A 19,600-nucleotide genomic window follows, 5' to 3' on the forward strand; every position below is an offset into this window, starting at 1 on the left:
CTGCGTACGCTACTGCTATGAGCTGGCAAAAGTGCCCCTCCCGGCCATCGTGATGGGTCATTCGACCAGGGCGCAGGCGTCAGCAGCAGCCTTCCTAGTGCAGGTGCCAATCCAAGAGAACTGTTGGACCGTGACCTGGTTGTCCGTCCGTACGTTCATGTCACACTGCACGCTGGTCCAGCAGGCTGTAGTTACGTTTTCCAGAATTTGGCTTCTTCCAGTTCCTGATCTCAGCCATAACCCGGAAGAGCTGAGTTGGTGATGCTTGCCATAGGTGCCATCTTCATGTTGCTGGCACTTAAGTCTGCATTGCTTGATGTCCCCTAGTGACTTTATTTAGGTGTTGAACAGGATAGGGGAAATTAGATCCTTGTGGGACTGTGGCGGTGAAAGCTCTGAAGGAGAAGACTCATAGTGCCCATCACTCCCGTGTGGGTGTGTTCTGAGAGGTATGACTGAAGACATCTATGCATAATCCTGCTCACTGCTGCTTTGTCACAGAGGAAGGATGACAGGATTCCAGAATTGACTGCATAGAGGCGCAGCAATGAATATGGAAGTATGGAATATGGAAGTATGTCCCCGGTCCATGGTTCGGAGGAGATCTGGCAGTGTCACCTGCATCATCACTGTTCTGTGTCCTGATCTGAAACTCACTGGAAGAAGTCCAGGATGTTAGCAGTATGTAGTTGGAATTGGAGGCCACCATTTGCGACCTTATTTAGGAATGCGAGATTAGATACTGTGGGATGGGTCAAGAGGTCAGTTGCATTGAGCAGTGGTTTAAGTGGAGCTTTTATTTAACAATAAATATGGAATTAACACCACATATTCCCTCCCATCACTGTGAAATTATTTTGCTTCTATATTGTATTATGAGCATTGTTGCAATCCTAATTATGATGATGATAGTGATGCAGAGGCTGCAGAACAGTTGATACTGTTTCTGGTGTGTGTGTGTCCTGGCTTTTGTTGCTATTGGGAGGTAAGAAGGAGCAAATGTAACTGCAGAGCTCTATATAGTGCTTGGTGGGAATGGCCTGTTCTTTGTTATTGCTGGAGGCAAAAAGACCAAGGAATTTGAGTAGGTCTTTAGTTAAGAGATTCTTATAGGAAAATTTCATTGGAAAAATTTTGAATTAATTTTGTGAGGAAGGAGAGATTGAAGTCCTTTCATAAGTTTGTTCCTTTGTACTTTACATCCACTGACCAAATGGTTTTACACAGTATTGATGCAGCATGTACACTTTAAACTCTTGCTTTGATTATACTGTATAATGTTTATCAGTTGTATGGGAAAGCAGGTGAGCATATAATGACAACATCTGCAGTTATAATAAATAATATTTTTTAGAAAGTATGAAAGGGATATAAAGCCTCATACTTCAGAACTTAAACTAATCTCTGACTGCAAATAAGCTTCCTCAGTGGGTAGGTTATTTAATGATTTCCTACTTCAGAGTTTCTTGCATCTTCGTCTGAAGCATCTGGAACTGGCCTCTGTCAGAAACCAAAGTAGATGGAACTCTAGTCTGCTCTGGAAATTCCTGTATTTCACTATCAACTTATTTTGACATCTCTGCCTACCTAGAATACATGTAATTATTTCTGAAATGTTTCCATTAAGTTATACACTTAATGTAGGTTATGTATATTCAAATATATTTTTAAATTAGAGCAAGCCATTAATTTATTAGTATGATATGTAATCTTGTTGATCTGAACTAGATAACTCAGCTATCCTGTTAAATTCACATATGCAATATTTGGCAGGTGGAAAAAAATCTTTATGTTGAATTGATAGCACAGTCTTTTTAATATAAACTAATGGATTATTAGTTAATTGGTGTCTCCAAAATTAGCTATGTTAATTTGATCTATGAATAGTGCTGCTGTTTTTTACCTTTTTGGGAGTAATCTCTAATTTTGATGAGTATTGTTTCTTCTTGATACATTAAGATTTTATGTTTTTTACTTTTTTTCTTCTTGTCACAAGAATTAAGATATATTTAGTTCCAGAGTTTTTTAAAAAAGCGAAAACCTCACACTTTAATTTTGGAACCATTTTACTTGTAAGGATATATTTTTTAAATTTAGAAAAAAATACTGCCTGACCGTGTAGACCCTGAGGCCTTTTTCTGATTTAGCTGCAAAGTAAAGTATACTAATGAGAATGTCTTTGGGACATAATTATGTAGATTTAAAGGAGTGATGTAGTTTTAATTATTCCCTGTAGCTAATGTAGATGCATATTAAACTCAATCATGCCTCTGTGTATTCCCCTCTGAAACTTTTCTTTTCTCAGGCTTTAAATTAGTAATCAGCTCATTGGTGCACCCTAAGGTTATGTAAGATAGCTCTATATTGCCACCAAATGTGCTTAAACTACTAATTTTTAACCATTTACAATTTTATATTTTGACAAAATGACCTAAGAGACTGTATTATTCTTTCATTACATTTATACAGAGAATGTTAAAATCTAGTTCATTTAAAAACAAGGGTAACTTCTGTGCAATCTTTTGTAATCCTTGATCTGCTTTCTTAAACTCAGATTAAAATTAAATACTGAAATATGAAATTATATCTATTTTCATTATTTTTGTTTATGGTTTGAATGCAACTTTACCTTTGGTATAGTTGTCCTGAATAAAAAATAACCTGCAAAAGACCTTTGAGGCCATCACGTGATTCAGATGTTATAGGATTGGCAAATTAATGTTAAATGGATCATAGCAGCAGGCTGTAGTTCTGGTAAAAATGAGACTTTCCTACTAAACATACTTTCTCTTATCAGTTGTGCTTAACTTTCTCGCCTAAATTTCTTTGGAACTGAAATTTTTTGAGCTTGGTCTCAGTGAGGAAGAATGAAGATTTTTTTTTCTGCAGATTGTGTGTGTGTGTTTGTGTGAGAGAGAGAGCAAAATTCTCAGCCATTTTTTTATTAAATGTGAAAAATATACGTTCTGATTTCGGTTTTGGCACTTGGGAGCCATTAACTGTTGGTGCAAGATGAATCTCAGAAGTTGCTCTGACTAATCTACTTCAGCACTTGGCAGTTCTCAGGTTCGGGGGGAAGAGCAGTTGGGTAACGCCACCTAATCCCCCCTGCAAAGGTGCATTAAGTGTAATTCTGAAGAATAAGCCCTAACGTTTTGATGTTTGTTTTTAATTATAATGGATTCCACAAAATATAAAGATCACAATTTTCGTATCTGGGAGCCTAAAATTAGGCACCAAAATCCATATTTAATAACCTAAGTGGCTAAAATCATGAATATTGTTTGAGCCAGATTCTGATCTCTGGTCACTCTGATGTAAGTTCTCCACTAAAGGAAATCGAAGTCAATGGAGTTCTTCCAGATTTACAGCAGTAAAGCTAGCTCAGATATGGCCCTATGTAAAATTAATCTGGTTTTATTTTCAGTGAACATATATTCCTCTGTCCATATTGTACTGTTTTTTTATTTTGGTTTGTTGCTTATATAAAACAGACTACTAACACCAGAGCCTTAATTTCCCCAAATTCCCATTTCAGTCTTGCACTATTAGTCAGACTTACATTTTATTTTCATTGTTGAAAGATTGCATGCATGTGAGAGCTAGCTAGTTTATTAGTCTATCACAGCAGCAGTGATCTATTAAGTCAATGAATCTTTAAGAAAAGTAATAGAAAGACTTGTCTGCAAGAATGCTAAGTCTCCATGTTAACTGAATGTGAAGTAGCTGAATATCACTTAGGGCTTGTCTACACTTAAAATTTTGCAGCATTGCAGCCGCACCACTGTAGTGCTTCAGTGAAGACGCTACTTACTCTGATGCTCGACGTAGGTACTCCACTTCCCCAAGAGGTGGTAGCTGTGTCAGTGGAAGAAGATCTTCTGTCAACATAGCGCAATCTATATCAGGACTTAGGTCTGCATAACTTTGTCACTTGGGTTTCGATTTTCCACACCCTGAGTGACATAATTATACCGATCGATTTAAGTTGCTAGTGTAGACCAAGCCATACTCAGTGGCATTCAGAGTACTGTTTTGAATAGTTTTGTAGTAAAGCAACGGTGACTGTGCAAGTATTAGCTAAAAATAAATAAAAATTGGTTTACCCTTTTTTCCCTACTGAATATATGTATTAATGCTTTTAGAGACAGGCCGCAATTTCAGATAAAGAAAGATAAATGTAGGTTTAAAAATACAAATCAATTTGACCTACATTTCTTATTTTATATTGCCTAAAATTTTGAAATAGAAAAGATTGTTTTTATACTTTATTGTACTTTCACAAGAATACTACAATAATCTCATTGGTATCATTTGCAAGAATATTAAAAAGTAGACATGGTGAAATGTGCAATTGCTCTTTAAATTATTTTAACAACTGTGTGTTTAGAATTTCATAATTTAGCATATCTTTAGTCTAAATTATCTTAAAGAATAAAGTAGAGTCCACAGGGGTTTTTTATTTCATTTTGTTTTTCTGTTTAATAGACATAAAAACATATCAGTTTGTCTTGTCCTGCATAATAGAGCTATACCAGCTAGGAAATGGAGGTTGTATTTCAAACTCAACAATTCACAGGAACAACTTATTGTATCAGAACGTGCAGTCTGGTGACATACTATGCAGACTGTTATGTAAAATAGGAAGACATTTCTTCCATCAAAATTTATGAGACTTTCTGCCATGGCTCTGAAACATATCTAATCTCATGAATAGAGACTGACAATTATTTTGGATAATTATTTGCATGTTACGCAAAATTTATATTTCAGAAGATTGAATTGAATAGATTGATCCGGGAAAGCTAGATTATTGTATTTCAGCATTAGAGGAATAGTTATTTTTTAAATGTTGTGTATTCTCTGCTGATTTCATGTTGACAATGCTTAGTGAATGATTTTACTAAGAAAATAAATGTTATCTGTAAATATATCCCTGAAATTTTAAAAAACATTTGTGACATTTCATATTTTAAAACTTGTGAGGGGAGAAAAAGACATTCCTTCCCGTCCAACACACCTTCCCCCAACTACCTAGGGAACCTGGGTTAGCCATCTCTGCATGGAAGAAAGACCCCATTATATAGCTTCCTCCCACAGGCATTGATGGGATTGTAAGTTGGCTTCACTATCATCTAAGTAGTTTAGATGCATGTATTATATGTATTGCCTCACAAGCAAATCTGATTATTGAACAGCCTGCCCCAACCCACTAGGGCAGGGGTGGCCAACCTGAGTCAGAGAAGGAGCCAGAATTTACCAATGTACATTGCCAAAGAGCCACAGTACTATGTCAGCAGTCCCCCCATCAGTTTCCCCCCACTCCCAGCACCTCCCACCCACCGGCAGCCCTGCCAATCAGTGCCTCCCAATCAGTTGTTTTGTGATGTGCAAACTCAGGGGAGGGGATGGGAAGAGGTGCAGTGGGGGCAGGGCCTGTGGCAGAGCCAGAGGTTGAGCAGTGAGCACCCCATGGCACACTGGAAAGTTGGTGCCTGTAGCTCCAGCCCCGGTGTTAGGACCTATACAAGGAGCCACATATTAACTTCTGAAGAGCCTCATGTGGCTCTGGAGCCATAGGTTGGCCACCCTGCACTACGGTGTGATTTGCTGTGGTTGTTAAAAAAAGTTTCTTGGAGATGATCTGAGAATCCCTTGGATTTCCTTAACAAACTGTTCAGAAGTCGCAATGGGAGACTAACTTTCCTTTGTTAAACTTTCTATTTTAAAAATTAGCAGCATGATCCTTTTCAGATGTCAGAGGCTCAGGAGTAGTGCTTATTCTTGCTGCTAGATAGAATTGGCAGGCTTGGGAGATTTGGGTAATGCATACATTTAACCATGGAAAAACATTTTTTGTTTAAAAAGAGAGTGTGGCAGGGTTGACTATGTCTGGAAGTCCCCTGCTGGAGCAACCAGTAAGGGGCCACAAGGACCAGATAAAAGGCAAGCAGCAGAGTAGAGCCTTCAGTTGCTGTGTGGCTCTTGGAGAAGGAGGACCAGGTGCCTAGCTGGCTAGACGAGCTGTAGGACCACAGGCAGCTCACGGCAGAGGATACTGAGCTAGATGGACCATTGATCTGACCCAGTATGGCCGTTCTTATGTAGAAAGGAACCAAAAAAAAAACCTGCCACAAAAGCCTTTTCAGTGGTTTGTGACAAGCAGACAGAAATCGATGCAATTGTTAATTAAACCTAATCCAGAGACAAAGTTTTACACAAAGAGTTAATTACAACAACTTAAACTTTAATGAGAGTACAGCTGTTCTTTTACATGGTGCTAGTTTCCACTATGTGAAAAATTGAAAAGTTTTTCATTTCCCATGTGAAGTGTACTGCTGTCTCTAAAATTAAAATTTGAACTTGTTCTTAAGTACTGCTGTATATATTACAGCATAGCAATATGTGTAGTTTGCACATTTATGTAATCTACAGCATATACAAAAGGCTATATTGCTATTACTTTTTCTAAGTTACTTTTCATATATGTATCTTCCGTTATTATTCTTTAGTCACTCTCCCAGTGAACTGAAACATTATGTTCTGTGTATTGATACTCAAGCAGAATTTGCTAAAATTCAGCTTCTCAATTTAGAACATCAACATAAACTTTAGAGGAGTCAACTACAAGAAAAAAAAAATAGGAGCATGAGTAAAAGCTATATCTCTTGGGAGAGCAACCAAGTTTGTGAACTTGAAAGTAAAGTGCTCACCCTGACTAACAAGTTAAATGTCAAAAACTGCAGACCTCAGGAAAAGGGTACTCTGATATGTTGGCATTCAATATATTTTCCCAAGCTTCTTTACCTTAAATTCTCTGAAATAATAGTGCACTGTTGCTAAGGAATGTGTGAGCTACTTTGTGTAATCCTGACGAAAATAATCTTTCTTTAAATATTTCACTATGGGCCACTGTTGTAGAATGTATGAAAACTAATGATTCAAATGACCCTATCTGCTCCTTTCCCATAGATTCCAAGGATCTAGCAGACCATCTAGTCCGACCTCCTTTGTACCATGTAGAACTTCCCCAAAATAATGTCTAGAGATCTTTTAGAAAATTACTAATGATATTATCACCAATAAAAAATTATGCCTTGTTTCCGATCTGAATTTGTGTAACTTCAACTTCCAGTCATTGGATCATATTATACCTTTCTCTGCTATATTGAAGAGCCCATAATTAAATATTTATTCTCCATTTAGGTACCTCTAGACTGTAATCAAGTTATCCCTTAACCTTCTCATTGTTAAGCTTGCATTGATTGAGTTCCTTGAGTCTATCACTATAAGGCATTTTTTCTAATCCTTTAACCATTCTCATGGCTCTTCTCTGAACCGTCTCTGATTTATCAACATCTTTCTGGATTTGTAGACACCAGAACTGGACGCAGTATTCCACCTGCGGTCTCACTAGTGCCAAATACATTTGAGATTCCTCTGTTCATGCATCCCAGGTTCACATTAGCTCTTTTGGCCAGAATGTTGCACTGGGAGGTCATGGTCAGCTAGTTATTCACCGCAACCTTCCAAACTTTTTTCAGAGTCTGCTTCCCAGAATAGAGTCCCCCATTTGGTAAGTCTGGCTACATTCTTTGTTTCCAGGTGTACACATTTACATTTAGCCATACTCTAATGCATATTGTTTGCTTGCATCCAGCTTGCCAAGCGATCGTGAATGCTCTGAATCAATAACCTGTCTTCTTCCTTCCTTACCACTCCTCCAATTTTGTGTCATCTGGAAACTTTATCAGTGATCATTTTATGATTTCTTCCAGGTCAAGATAAGGATGTTACATAGTGTAGACCAAGAACCAGTCCATGGGGGACTTTACTGGAAACATCCATTCAGTGATGTTTCCCTCTTTACACTCTTCTTTTGAGATTTTTCATTTATCCAGTTTTTAATCCATTTAATGTGTGCCACATTAATTTTATATCATTCTAGTTTTTTAATCAAAATGTCATGTGGTATCAAGTCAAATGCCTTACAGAAGTCTAAGTATCAACACTATCATGTTTATCAAACAAACTTGCAATCTCATCAAAAACAGATTTCACGTTAGTTTGACCCGATCTGTTTTCCATCACCCCATGTTGACTGGCATTAATTACATTACCCTCCTCTAGTTCTTTATTAATCGAGTCTCTTATCTGCCACTCAATTATCCTGTCTGGGGTTCATGTCAGGCTGACAAGCCTATAATTACCCAGCTCATTCCACTGACCATTTTTACAAAATAGCACAACATTAGCTTTTTCCCTGTCTTCTGGAATTCCTCCAGTGCTCCACAATTTATTGAAAATCAAATTAATGATCCAGCTTTTTTAAAACTCTTGGATGCAAATTATTTGGACCTGCTGATTTAAAAATGTCTAACTTTAGTAGCTTCTGTTTAACATTCCAAAGATGATAATGGAATGGAAATAATGTTCTCATCACCGTTTGACGAGATCACATTGTTTGCTTTCCCCCAGATACAGAACAGATATATTTATAGAACACTTCTGCCTTTTCTGCTTTGTTGTTACAATTCTACCATATCTATCTAGCAACTGGACCAATTCTATGTCACAATTCTTTTTGTTCCTAATGTATTTAAAAACTTCTTCTCGTTGTCCTTAACTCTGCTGGCCATAGATTTTTCCTTGTGTCCCTTGGTTTCTCTTATCAATTTTCTACAATTCCTAACTTCTGATTAGTATTCATTACCATCAGCCTCTCCTTTCTTCCATTTGCTATAAATTAGTTTTTCTATTTTTATTTTTACAGAAGCCTTCACTTCCCCTCGAAACCAGATTGGCTTTTAAACTAGCAGAGCATTCTTCCTTAATTGTGTGATTTTGTCTTTTTTTGGGACATCTAGTGAGGAATTCTTGTCATTCATATTTTTCTGATTAAATTCTTCCAGTTGATTTGACTCATAATTGTTTTCAGCTTTGTGAAACTGGCCCATTTAAAGCACCAAGCATATATGTTACTGGTTTGGACTTTATTCTACTTGCACATTGTAAACGTGATCATATCATGAAGACTTGTACCTATGCTACTGTTAACATTTACTTCTGTGATCACTTCCTCTTTAACTGTTAGGGTAAAGTCTAATATAGAATTCACCCATGTTGGCCACAAGACTTTTTGAGTTAGGAAATTCTCATCTATGATGTTTAGAAATTCCAAGGATACTTTAATAATGGAAGCCTGAGGCTTCCAGCATATGCCACTCAAATTGATATGCAGAGTTTTTTCCCTATGCATTATAGATTGATGTGTAAGAAACCAGTCATCCTGTTCTCTAGTGTGATTTGGTGGGCTGTAGCAGACATCAATGAATACCCTATTCTTATGCTTTATCTGTTAGGACATTGATCCATAAACATTCAAGGTCATTAACTTCTGCATTATCAGTGACCTAGGAAACAGGTAATGCCACTTCCTCACTCCTTTTGTCCTCTTGATCCTTCCTAAATAGGTTATAATCATTCATGTTAACATACCAGGTTTCAGTAATACCAGCTAGATCAAATTTATGCAATGAGCAATTCCAGTCCATCTTGTTTGTTACCCATGTTACTAGCATTAGTATATAGGCAATCCAGGAATTTCTCTTCTTTATATCCGTTGGTTTCTTGATTAATTTTTGATTAATCTCGATTTTTGTGCTGAGTGCTCACATCTTCCCTCTCTTTACCCTCCCTTTTGTTATTAGTTTAACCCCCTCCTGACTACTCTAGGCAGCCTGTTCCTAAGGAGATCAGTCCTCCTACTGAGGTGGAGGCCATCCAAATAATATAGCCTCCTCTCCTCATGGAAGGTGGACTGATATTCCACAAAACCAAACCCCTCCATCCTACACAACTTATCTAGCCAATGATTCTCTTCCAGAATCTTCTGCCTTCTTTTGCTCATGGGACAAGAAGGATCTCAGAATGGTTTGCATGGACATTCTTCTTCTTCTTCTTCAGTATGCCTCTGAGTTCCCTGAAGTCATCTATTATGTGTGAGATATCCCACAATGAAGTGTCATTACTGCTGATACGAACCATCACCAGTGGATGATCCTTGGGCATAGACTTCAGAAGCTGTCTTGTTTTAGAGTGATATCTTGTGTCTTGGCTCCAGAAAGGTAGCATGGTCTCTTATTGTATGTCTGTTCCTTGTAGAAATGTTCTTTGGATGTTCTGAGTATTGAATCTCCCATAAGGATCATCTTTCTTCTGTTTTTGTTTGTTTACAGTTTGGGCCAAGGTGCCATCCACATGTGTCCCATACATCTCTCCATTCCCTTGGGCCTGCTGGATCTTTAGACATGTCTTCCATAGCTTCCATATTGAGGATTTGGTATCGATTTGAAATTTCCAGCTTTGTGGATTTCCTTCTGCTTCTCTTCTTTCTGGTGGCTACAATCTGCTTATCCTCCTCTATCTCCAACCATGTAGAATGCATGACATCTTGCCTCTAGTGGTTACAAACTGTCAGGCCTTCTCTCTGACTTCCTCCCTCTCCAATTCCTTTGTGGCCTGCTCCATCCTTCCTAGAACCAAGATACTGGTGTTTCCAGAATCTAATTGTCTAGGAACTCCTCAGCTTCTCTGATTCTTAGTAACATCACACTTTACCTCTTCAATTCAAGAATATTTTCTTCTAGCATGGCACCAATTTGCACTTCATGCATAGCAAATCTCTTCTGTCTTCAGGCAGGAAAGAGAATATGGCACATCTTGATATCACGTGTAGTGCTGAATCTGGAATGAAACCCTTTCATACTCTCCCTCTAACTCTTTCTGAAACTCCTCTCCTAGCTGCCTCTGTTTGCAGATCTTGAGTTCACCCACTAAATGACTTCTATACCAAGTCTTCCCTGCTTACCTCCGCTTACCATCGCTGAGTGATTAACTACTCAGAGACTTCAACCAGCTGGACTGATCAAAGTTCCAAGGGCTAGAGCCTCACAGCCTTTAACAGGGCAATGATTAAAGCTGCGTGGTCTTACTCAGGGTATGTCTACACAACGATTAAACACCCATGGCTGGCCTGGGTCAGCTGACTTGGGCTAAGGCTGCAGGGCTGTAAAATTGCAGTGTAGATGTTTGAGCTCGGGCTGGAACCTAAGCTCTGGAACCCTCCAAGTGGGTAGAGTCCCAGAATCTGGGCACCAGCCTAAGCCCAAACATCTGTACCACAATTTTACAGCCTGAGCCCAAGTCAGCTGACCTAGGCCAGCTGTGGGTACTTAATTGCAGTGTAGACTTCGCCTCAGGGGCCCATGGACCAGCTACGCAGCCATCTATCGGAGTGTTCAAAGGTTTGAAGTCTTCATCTTTGTGAAATACCATTACTCCAATTTAAATAAAATCTTTACTTTTTAAGATCATAATGCAGTTTAATCTCTCTCTCGCTCGCTTTTTCCATTTGAATGGTTTTGGCAGGTATATTTTCATAGTCCAATATTTCATCCTGTAGAGTAGCTGGAATCACTGATACAACATGCAGTTCACGTGGAACTAATCTGCTTTTAAATATTTTTACTATTCAGTTTGACAAAGGGTATGCCTACAGCATCCGCCATAACTATGGAAAAGAAGGCAAGAGGACAGATTATACACCATTCAGCTGCATGAAGATTATCCTGTCCAATCCACCAAGTCAAGGGGATTATCATGGTGAGTATTTGTAACTGACATGTTCACAGTGCATGGAAACCAGAAGCTCTGGAAGAGAACTGATTGGATGGTTGTATTACTGGCAGGAATTAGTGGCTTATGCCAATCATAGCTGACAAGCTAGTGCTCTTACTCTTCTGGTGATTTGACTTATGAGGTCAGGCAAGAGAAATTCATTCAGCTGTAGTTCAATATGCTCTCTACTAAGCTCTTCACTAATCTTTTCCCCACTTTCCAATTTGCTTTGTAAGTGTCTTAGAAGACAGGCACTGAAGTTTCTTACAGCTCTACTTTCAAGTTGACTAACATGCTCCAGTAATATTGCATCCATTTAGTTTTTAATAGGCTAATACTTCAGCAATAGTGTTCATATTTGAATCTCGTGGTCAGTCTGTTTAATGAACAAAGATTAATTAAGAAATTTAACATCTCGACTTTACATGTTTATCTAAATCTGACCCAGTCCTGGGTATAGAATGATATATAAAACTCTCCTTTTCATTGTTTCATAAATGTTACTTTTCTCCCTGCATGAAATTTTCTGGGGGACCTTCTGTTCCTAGAGTAGACTTTTATCCACTGCTTGATCCTAACTTATTTTGAAAAGACTATGGCAGATAAGTGGTGTCTTGGACTATTCATCCAGCTGAGCTGCTGTTTGACAGCCTGTGTGTGTGTGTGTGTGTGTGTGTGCGCGCGTGTGTGCAGTGCACTGCATTACGGGAGATACTTTCAAAAGTTCCTAAGGAATTAAAGGCATTAATTCATACGACTTGTGCTCTTCAGTCTCTTAGAATATGTCTACCCTGCAGAGGGAAGTGAGTCTAAGCCTGGTTAGACAGATTGTGTTAGTGGGGCTCCTGCTAGCATCTAAAATAACACTGTGGATATGTTGCTGCAGTGGCAGAGGCTTGGGCTAGCCACCCAAGCTTAAGCCTAGCCTATCCCCTGGTTCTGAGTTTGAGTGGCTAGCCTGAGTCTCTCCCAGTGCTGCAATGTCCACACAACTATTTTAGTGCTATGTCTTCCCAGGCTGTAAAGCTAGTTCCCTGTTGTAGTGTAGACACACCCTTAGATGCTTTACACACAACCTGTATTTACTAGTAATAAGTCACTCATTTGACTTTGTGTGCAACAAGAATTGCTTTTGTTAGTTTTCAGTGATGGGATTCTTGAAGATATTTTCACTATGGAATAAATACTATTGTCCCTTTTAAGGATCAAGTCCCCTTCTACGTTAGTTTTCCTGTCTGTGGTGTGTGTTCGTCACAGCCTAATGTTACTTTTTGTATTTGAGATTATTTTAAATGTAACAGTGTGATAGCTGTTTTGTGACTGTTTGTGTCTGTTAATAAGGAACCTAATTAAAACTGTTTTCCATTCAATGAATGTGAATCTTGGCCTGCTTATGTTGTAGTGCATTATGTAACTCTTGAGCCTGTAATGCCCTGATAACCATACGGTGAAGTAATCTTTTAAAAAAAAGAGTATAACAATTGCACACATGGGCAATTAACTTCTTTATTAATAAGCTGTTAGACAATTAAGAACAGCTTAGTCAGTCTCCCGAGTGTATTATTGTGCTAACTCTTGGGTAAATAACCTTGTTTGTGTGCTTGTTTTTTATTCCCCGTCAGGGTGCCCATTCCGCCACAGTGATCCTGAGCTACTGAAGCAGAAGCTACAGTCATACAAGATTCCTCCCACTGGGATAACTCAGGTAAGGTGTATTCTGTTTGGACTTCTCAGTAATGAGGAATCAGGCACTGTCTTTCAGTTTCATTTAATATCCATGCGGAAATGCTATGTACAACTTGTCAGAGTGTAGGTGAAATCTCTCTTCTTGTAAAAGAATTAAGTCAGAGTCGTGGCTTTTCTGCATTATTACTTTTGCTGATAATGTTTTCACCCTACAGCTAAATGGAGTCATACTTTTTTTTCAACTTATTGGCTCATAAATTTACAACATTAGTAATTTTTTATATTGCAGGGGAGACAATAAGGGATTTATCACTGTTCTCTTTTAAATTTATTTTACTGCAATTTATTATTAAAGATTCTTAATGAAGTTGGCAGTTAATGGCAGCATTATTCTTTTTTTGGGGAAGTTACAGTGCTGCGTAGTCAATGGAAATTGTGATATGCATTAATCACTGTTCTATGTAATATAAAATTCTAATAATCCATTAGTTCCACCTATATTTGTTTTAATATTTGACTTATTGTACTGAACTACCTTAATCAATACAAGTACATGATACTGTTTTGCAAAATCTTACAAAGATTTCAGTACCTTCTTAAAAGGGAGCATTAATAAAATATTGCTGAAAACCTCATGTGACTAAGAGGTGTTGAAGGAATAAGAATGTTTTGACATTGGGGAGGTGGTTTCTTGCACTCTTCGGCTGGTAGAGGAGTTGATTGTATAAAAGGACAACCAAGTCCCTTGCTGTATGAAGCCAAATGGATCACAGAGCTCAGCTGAGAAAGTTCATCAGAGAAGTTTTAAAAAAATGTACTTTAGATGGCCAGCACCTATTTTAAGGCTATAATCAACAGAAAATATTTTTTTCTTCCCTCATAATGTGAAAGATAAGGAATCTGGCATACACAGATAGTTGAACTAGTTAGAGGAAAATTTGAAAACCCCATTGAAATGTCTTTCTTGGTGCCTGCTGCAGAAACAGTCAGTGTACAGATTAAATAGCAGTGTCTATAGTATTTATGTGTAGGCATACATATTCTTAGCCAGTTCTGGAAGGCCCCAAACTCGTGGTTCTCTCTCACAGGAATATATTTGTTTTGTTTTTATTTTTATTTTTATTAATCCAGATAAAAGTAAAGTCCCCTAATGAAAGACCTTGCTCTAGAAGTTGCAAATCAATAGCCAGATGTCTTTCTGGCCTCAGGCCAGTAAATAACACATTATTTATTTGTCTTAAGCAATGTCAGCTATCAGTGATACCTTCATTGAGTTTCTTCTCTTTTTATGTGCTTCAGACCTTGGTGCCGGTTGAGATTTTTCCCACAACTGATCATTAGAGACATTGGGAAACAGCCACTTCGTGGACCTTTTACTATGTGTTGATATCATAGAATCATAGAATATTAGGGGTGGAAGAGACCTCAAGAGGTAATCTAGTCCAATCCCCTGCTCAAAGCAGGACCAACACCAATTCATCTAATTGATCTGAGATTATGATCCTATGTACTTGGATGAGGGAGTAGTTTCTTTATATTTATCATAGTTCCTTAGCTCAGGTAAGTTATATTTGTTTCCTAAAGTAGGAATTGGCTTCACTGAGGTAGCATTTCTGAAGCCATTATCACTAACTCCCTTGAAAGTACTATTTTCTTAATAGTAACAATAATTTACCTTTTTCATCTGTAGATCTCATAGTGCTTTCTGAGCAAAGGTAACTATTCTTATTCCCATTTTATAATTAGGGAAACTGAGATTGAAGACAGGTGAAGTCACTTGCTCATATTCACATGGCAGAATAGTGACAGACTCAAAAATAAAAATAATTTCTCCTTAATCTGTGTCCAGTGACCTGTTCACTGGGTCATGCCATCTGCCTTATATTAAAAAAAAATTATATATCAGAAGGCTGGTTGTTCCCATTCTACAGGAGCAATTCTCACACAAAAATAGTTATTAAAATAAATTTGATCCTAAAATGCCCATTTTTTTTCACTGTAGTTCTTTACATTAATGCAATCTAGTTGTATTATTCTCAAGGTGAGTCTACACAGTTTTTGTACCACTTTAACTACATTTGTTTGAAACTAGTATATTTAAAGTGTTATGAGTCCCTAGCATGGATGCAGTTATACTGTTTTTATTATATTTTTATTATATTTGTAATATTCTTTTAAAAGTAAATTTCCAGGAATAGGCTATACTGGTATAAGACATATTTATACTGATATAACTGCATCCACACTAGGGTTTAACTAATTACATTAAAAAAAGCACCACCCTTATTGAACTAGTTAAATTATTAAAAAAACCAAAACCCTCTGTAAACCAAGTGGGTAGGCAGTTCCTAACCATTGCTGGAGTTCAGGGTGCGAATGGAGGCTGCAGTCCAAAGAAACAATATTATTTACCAGTCTGAAATTTCAGCTAGAAAAAAATATTTTCTGTTGGGAAGAATAGCAATAGGAAACATTGATTTCTGACAAAAGCAGAGAAGGTAAAATGATTGATGTAAATGTAAAAATGAAATTAAAAACATTTGGGGTAAACTTTCAGAGTTGTGACCAGGGATTTAGCTGCACAATTCACAAAACTTATCAAAGTTGTTCAAACAAGTCCCCCTCTACAGCTTTGAAAATATACCTGTAAGGTACACTTTCCAAGCTGTGTGCAGAAATAGACATATGCATGGGAGTATGTTTCCATAGGCTCAAACCTCAAATATAGGGATCTGCCAGTCCGCCCTGGTTCCAAGCCCCCACCAGCTAGCTGCAAGCCCCCACCAGCTAGCTGCTTCCTTCAAGTAGTGAACAAAGCAGGCGGCTGCCAAATGACATTAGAAGGGAGCATTGCACAACTTTAAATGAGCATGTTCCATAACTGATTAGCAACGTAACAACGAAACAACTTTAATGGGGATGACTTTAAGTGAGGAGTTAATATATATTAAAATAAATGTATTTCTATACTCTTATAAAACTGTGGTCTCCAAACCGTGGGGTATGCTACCCTAGGGGTACACGGAGGAACATTCAGGGGGTTCAGTGGGGCCCAGGCTAGCTTCTACAGGAGGGTGGGGAGGGAGTGCCACCCAGCTCCACTCTGTCACCAGCTCTGCTCTGGCCCCACCCCACTCTGGCCCCACCCCACTGCCCTAGCCCCACTCGCAGCTGGGGCCCTGGCCTGGCCATAGGTCTGTGATGTAATTTCCCCCGCTCAATCTTCAGGCGTTTCCTAGCATATATTGTTTGCAATCACTATTAATATAACTAGCACCATGGTGGGTGAGGTAGAGTAGTGCAGTATTTAAAGTGAAGTTGGCTGAAATCATATTGGGTGTCGAAGGGGCGGGGAATGCGGGGGATAGGGATGGACAACATGGAAGGGGAAAGAGATGACAAAGAAAAAGAGTTCTGAGAAAATATATGAATCTATGAAAATAATGTGGAACAAATCTATTTGAACAGCACGAGGGATAATAAGAAAATAAAAAGATTGTATACCATATAGAACCCTAAAAAGCACATTTGGAAATATTTATATCCAGTTTAAAACATTTTAAGATAAAAATTTACAACATTTAAATTCTTTTTTCTTATAAGATGTAATCCGTATTCTAAATTTACAAATATTGTGTAACAAAGATAGAGTACTGCTGAGAGAGTCTGTTGATTTTAGGAACCTGCCTGCTATAATAAAGTACCATAATACTGAAGGAAAGATTAAAATATAGGTTTTTCCTATTGGTACAGGAATGGGCCATCTTTGATTTGGAAGCCTTTTTAACTGCCCAGGTGAGACTATTGTTTCTTCTTTGAGTGATTGCTCATGTGTATTCCACAGTAGGTGTGTGTGCTCACCACCTGCACCAGTATCGGAAGTTTTTCCCTTGGCAGTACCCGTAGTGGGGGAGCCCCACTGCGACCCCTGGAGTGGTGCCTCTATATCGCTGCGCACTCCCCCTACCTTCAGTTCCTTCTTGCCGCCAGTGAAGGTAGTCAGAACTTATACTCCAGCTTTGCTGTAGTGTCTTCCTTAGTAGTACGATCTTCGACTATTACTAGTTTCTCCAGTTAGTGGCCTGACTCGGGGCATGCCCCGAGACCCAGACTTCAAGTCGTGCGACGCCTGTTGCAATTCCACGTCCAGAAGCAATCCACACTCCGAGTGTCTTCGCTATCTGGGCGAGACTCATATAAGTGAGCTCTGTAAAATTTGTAAGTCCTTCAAAATCTGGACTAAGTGCGAGCCTGAGATTCGGCTCTGGGTTCTGCTTATGGAGTCGGCTCTGGCTCCGGCACTGGTGCGCCGACCCGACCCGGCGCCAGGCACCGTGTCCTCGGTACAGAGCAAGACCCCATCCACCAGTTGGCACCGCTCCCCCGCCAAGAAGCAAGGCAAGACCCAGTGGTACCGGGACAAGGACGGGGTGAGGCTGGACCTGAGTTGGGCAGCCCGCGATCCCCCTCAGGACTCAGAGTTCCACCTCACATGGAGCGGAGTAGTCCATCCCCGTCATCATGTGCCTCCCCGATGATGCGGATTCCGTCGACGCTGGAGGCAGCTCAGGCAGCGCACAACATCCTCGTCATGCCAGTACCGAGCGGCCACCCGAGTTGGGGCCCCGGTCCCGAGGAAAGCAACCGCTGGGCGCCCACGATCCCTCACCAGCCAGGTCGCAGGTTGAGGTCCCTGCTCAATCCGCAGGGCCTTCCCGTAGCCTGCGTCATGTTTCCACTCCATTGTCGGGGTCACCTCGGAGCAAGTCGCCGGAATCTTCCTCGACTCACAGGGGCCGCAGGCACCAGGACAGAAAGCGTCGATGCTCCTCATCCAGCCGCAGAGATAGCAGGTCGCGACTCTATCGGCACCACTGATCTTACCATGGCACACGCCATGCTCGGAGTGCATCCCGACAGTCACCGGCACCGATGCGTTGTAGCTGCAGTCACCAACGGGAGTCCAGGGAGAGCACCTCCGACATCTATGTCTCATCATCATCGAGGTCTAAATCCCGGATTTGGACCCAACATGGACAGCACTGATGGAGTTGCTCCTATGACACCGTGCGATCCTTGGTCACGTCAGCCTCGGCTCCCAGCTGCCCTTCCCCAGGCTGCACCGTCCCTCAGGAACACATAACCCTGGTTGGGCCTCAGCCGGCTCAGTGGCAAGGGGCACCATGGCAAGGACAGTGGTGCCAGTGGGCACCGTGGCCTCAGGCACCTGCACTGCTGGGGCCCCACTCCATGCCTGGGGCATCCCAAGTTCCCTCGGCATATCCGCCTTGGCACCAAGACCAGTCATCGGGCGCCGAACCACCGGCACCACACCCGGACCCAGACATGGAGTGCAACCTACCACACTGCCTGATGCCCTGGGCATGGTACCTGTTATCTCATCAGCACTGGACGACTCCATAGCAACACTGCCTCCTCCTTCTCAGGAGAACTTCAAAGCTCATCAGGAGCTTCTCCGGCGTGTAGCCACCAACCTCCAGCTCCAGGTGGAGGAGATGGAGGAACCGGCGGACAATTTGTTTACTGTCCTGTCCTCCTCGGCACAGGGCTGCATGGCTCTACCGCTTCACCAAGGGGTAGCCAATATTTTGTTTGCTCTATGGCAAATCCCAGCCTCTCTGCTGCCCATTTCTAAGAAGGCAGAGAGGAAATACTTTGTGTCAACAAGGGGACATGAGTATCTCTACACTCACCCTGCCCCGAACTCACTGGTGGTGGAATCGGTTAACCTCCATGAAAGACACGGGCAGCCCATGCCCACCCCCAAGGACAAGGATGCGAGGAGACTGGATACTTTTGAAAAAAAGATTTATTCCTCTGAGTTTCCAGCTCAGGGTGTCAAACCATCAGGCACTCCTGAGCAGGTATGACTTTAACTTGTGGGAGTCTCTGCCTAAATTCAAGCTATCCCTCCCAGAGAAGGACAGGAAAGAATTCTGGGCTCTAGTTGATGAGAGTGCGGCAGCAGCGAAAGCAGCGCTCAGGGCGGCCTCGGATGCGACTGACACAGCATGTTCGATGGCCTCAGCTATCCCTATGTGACGGGCGTTGTGGCTTTTGCTGTCGGGGCTGTCAGTGGAATCCCAGTCCCTGATGCAAGACCTGCCATTCGACGGCAAAGCATTATTTGTGGACCAAACAGATACGTATCTGCACGGGATGAAAGACTCCTGCACCACCTTGCATACTCTCGGCTTGTATGTTCCGCCAGCCA

The 19,600-nt window shown here is 40.4% G+C and overlaps 1 protein-coding gene across 2 annotated transcripts in view; it reads left to right on the forward strand.

The window, feature by feature from the left end:
* Positions 1-19,600, forward strand: part of PRIM2 (DNA primase subunit 2) — a 291,161-nt gene that overhangs the window by 245,592 nt on the left and 25,969 nt on the right. For both annotated transcript variants that reach the window (XM_032806250.2, XM_032806249.2), the window contains exons 11-12: positions 11,538-11,664; positions 13,302-13,384. In XM_032806250.2, coding sequence (XP_032662141.1) covers positions 11,538-11,664; positions 13,302-13,384 — 210 coding nt within the window. The remainder of the gene's footprint in view (positions 1-11,537; positions 11,665-13,301; positions 13,385-19,600) is intronic.

Source organism: Chelonoidis abingdonii, chromosome 3, assembly GCF_003597395.2.
Source record: "Chelonoidis abingdonii isolate Lonesome George chromosome 3, CheloAbing_2.0, whole genome shotgun sequence".
Taxonomy (NCBI): domain Eukaryota; kingdom Metazoa; phylum Chordata; order Testudines; family Testudinidae; genus Chelonoidis; species Chelonoidis abingdonii.